At 34.8% G+C, this 3,860-nt stretch overlaps 1 protein-coding gene across 1 annotated transcript; it reads right to left on the bottom strand.

Annotated features, from left to right (window-relative positions):
- Nucleotides 1-372: 372 nt before the first annotated feature.
- Tsp_04079 (putative TonB/TolA energy transducing protein) lies at nt 373-1,956 on the bottom strand. The gene is made up of 2 exons (XM_003374844.1): nt 1,954-1,956; nt 373-858 (listed from the first exon to the last, which is right to left on the bottom strand). Exons 1-2 carry the CDS (start codon nt 1,954-1,956, stop codon nt 373-375), a joined length of 489 nt encoding a protein of 162 aa, XP_003374892.1.
- Between the last annotated feature and the right edge of the window lie 1,904 nt (nt 1,957-3,860).

Here is a 3,860-nt window from a genome sequence, read left to right as displayed (position 1 = left end):
TATGGGAAAATGTAGCATTCCGTTTGTTTCAGGGTATGATCAGGTGTTCGCCGAGTTTGACCGCTGAGCAGTTGGTTCACGATCATGTTCGCTTTAGTTGGCATTCCTCTGTCACTGCTGACCATTGCAAATTTCGGTACATTTTTGTCCGAAATGATCCGCTGGTTCAACAACTACCGTTGGCGCATTTTTCAATACATCCAATCGAAAAGACCCTTCCAACGGAGGAGGAAAAGCGAATCCCATTCCCATTTTGTATCTGGTTCCACCAGTCCGGACGATTGGAATTTGAATAAAACGGTGAAAACGAAGCCACCGCTCCGTCGACGCGTTCTGCAAATACTCTGCTTTATCTTGATCGCCTATTTCGGCCTAATCATTGGCTATTGCTTTTTCAGCAGCATCATTTTCAACCTGTTCGAACAGAACTGGACCCTGATCCACGGCATCTTCTTCTCCTTCAACACGATAACAACCATCGGCTTGGGCAGCGTCCGCTTGGACAGTGACACCTATATCATCTTCATCTTGATTCACAACGTGATCGGACTGACCCTGTTGACCATGTGCGTCAATTTTGCAGGCGTCTATTTGAGGATGTTGTTCATCAAGCTGCATTATTTTGGCCGGAAAATACGCGATTTTCGAATAGCGATCGACTCCATGAGCGCCGAAATGGCCGAAGCGGTTCGCGTGGTGATAAAGTTGATGAAAATCAAAGCCACCAAAGGTGTTGTCACGTTGGAAGATATACAACAGCTGCTCGATAGCGTGCGCAACATACCAGTAACGCCGACAAAGCCGTACATTCCTGAAGATGTAGCCATCATTCCTTACGCAGACGATACGTATCAGCTTCTATAATAGATTTACTGTAGGTAATAGTCAACAGTGAAAAGTTATAATAAATAATTACTGAAAAGAAACAAACCAACGAACTAACAACAAAATCATCAAAGTGCCACGCACTACAGCTCAGATGCTGATGCAAAGAGAAAGAACATTTCTACCAGTAAAAGTAGAATTCAAATGAATAATAATCAAACAACAGATTGTTCTCAAAATGTAACCAACCATTCAACATTTCTCCTGTAGACTAATAAACTCAATATCAACAAGTGTTTGATAATTGAAATTATACATAACACGACATACTGTTAAATGAAAATTTAAATATTTCCTGAAGGAAATTCAAAACATTCGAAAAGAAGAAACACTACAGATAATAAAATTATACAGTAATAAATCTTAAAGTTTTTCAGCCAATATGATGATTAATAGATTAAATTTCTTCATTTATTTGATTGTGTTATAAAAAAATAACATTAAATCACACTTCAAAGTACAGTATAATAATAAAAGCAGCTATGGGATTCAGGTGCAATTATTAGAAAGTCACCATATAAAATATGAAACAAAATTAGGGCGGCGGAGACAATACCGAACAAATATACCATTTCCGCTTCGCATCTCAATAATATGAAAAATAAAAAATAACAATGCTAGATTTTCACATTGCATTTAGAAAAATGATGAAGTAAATTACTCTCTGGTACAAGATGTTAAAGCTTCAAAAATGATACTAATTATAATATAAAAATTTTTTTATGCAAATAATACTTAGAAAACACAATTAGACAATTGAAAATACCTGTCAATTGAGGGATCCACAAGAAATTCGCAAAATTTAATAAATGAATTACAGTATAGTTTGTGATTAAAAGGTCCAAATAGCAAATTAAGCAAAATTGACCAAGTTTACGCTAGGTGCATTTTAAAAATATCATTGTTCCTCCAAAAAGGGAAATTAATTTGCATAAACTAAGTTCCTTTAAAAAGATTTCAAAATTTCTCGTGTCATTTTCACTCACGGTGTTATTTGTGTATTGCAAAACAGTTTAAGATCAGTTTCAGTTCAAATGAATTCTTTTCTTTCCATTGACTATTATTAACCATTAGAATGCTGGAATAAATTTATATACGTACAATTTGTAAATGCAAATAAATGAAAATTGTTCAAAATCAGTACGGAAAATGGAATACGTTTACTTCTGTCACGTTCAGCGATCTGATTTCATCTGCATCATATTAAATTCGATTGTGCAGAGATCAGAATTTGCCGCCAATCGTTGACAAACAGTAAAAGCAATTTAGAAAAATGCGACGTATAAGAAAGCAGTGCTGTTTCGAAGTGAAATCTTTGCTTTCCTTTCAGTCCGATTACCAAGCGTTGAAAGCGCAGTCATCTTCATCTATAAATGGCCAATCTTTCGATTCGTCTGGAGCTACTGGAACACTGCACAGCGTTAAATCTAACAATAATATTAAACATAATAATAATAATAATAATACGAGAAACAATTTTAGCATGGAATAGTATTACTCTAATATAAATTATGCAAATTCATTGTCTTAAGGGCATTCAATTTGTGCATCACTAAGCGGCGTCATCAATGCCATTTTCAACAGCAAAATTTCGTGATTCACTTTTTCGAACAGTGTACAAAAAATGCTCAGTGATTGATAGATAAATAAGTGATGTAAGACAAACAGTCATGGATCGATGGCTTTGGGGAAAAAATCCATTTTTTAATTGAATATTCGGAAAAAAGCTGCTTGTTGAAAACAATTTTTAAAATTATACTATTTTAACGAGAAAAGGGAGAAAAATGACGCAGATTTTTAAACGACACACTACGTATGCGTAAAAAAATTTTTCCGAAACAGCTCTGAATCAACCGATGCTGCGTTTAATATTTCTGCATGCAATACAAGTAACTACGGAAATAAATGGTCGTCGTTGACAAAAATTTCTCATCGTCATTGACGGTAGAATATTTTTCACATTTTTCAGTGTTGCAATAAATAAGTTAAAGTTCAATTAGGCAACCGTGTGCTATGGGCAAAATTTTTTTTCCATTTATTTTATAAGAATGAATACTTTTTTTTGATTTAAATTTAAATTACCTATTCAAAGATTCTTTCACCACAGAAAGCGTATTTGAAATATTCTAAATTTTACAATACTTTAAAAATATTTTCAAAAGTTGAAAACATTTTCGCAAAAAAAATGATGAAACGATGAAACATGAAATTTATTTATACAGCTCAAGCAGTGGAGTGGCGCGTAAAAAGGCATCAAAGGTTCAGGTCAAATTGCAGAAAAAGGCGTCGCCTAATTTAAAAATAAATTTAAAATTTTTAGTGGAATTTTTCTTGAAAAATTCTTCTTTCAATTTCTCGGCCAAATTTGAATGAATAATTATTAATTGAACGCCTGCTGTGCGCTGAAGACGACAGTTTGTCAATTGACAGATGATAAAAAGCATTCAGTTATTAATAATTATTTCAGAAGTCTATTAGTGATGATGAAAATTTTGCTTTCACTGTCAAATAACAAACTGGTGCACTATCACCACCGCTCCAAGACTGATACTGCTTCTACTGAACAAACAAACATGACAGCTAACAAAGCTCTGAGGAGCAGCAGCATCAGAAAGGAGGAGGAGGATATGATATACTTTTAGATCGTATATGGAATATTGTCGACTCATGGAACCAAATCAATGAATAATGACGATGATTCAGCAGGGAAACTAGTGATCAAACAAAAAATTGCTCACCATCAGATTGGTCATCGATAAAGATTGAATGCTTCGATTGAAAAACGGATGACACGGCATGCTGTGCTTGTAAAAAGCCCCTCAGCGGTTTTGAAACAAACCAATCGATGCATTCTTTGCGCTCGGAAGCATCATTCGTTTTCGCTTCACAATCGCATTAACAAGGATACACTGGAGCGCATGCTGCTGTTCTCCTTTAGCCTTGTTGTTCTATCCAAATCACTCACTCAATGGATG

Source organism: Trichinella spiralis (assembly GCF_000181795.1).
Source record: "Trichinella spiralis strain ISS 195 chromosome Unknown Scfld5, whole genome shotgun sequence".
Taxonomy (NCBI): Eukaryota; Metazoa; Nematoda; class Enoplea; order Trichinellida; family Trichinellidae; genus Trichinella; species Trichinella spiralis.
The sequence above is the reverse complement of the archived record's forward strand: the minus strand, read 5'-3'. Positions and strand labels throughout refer to the sequence as shown.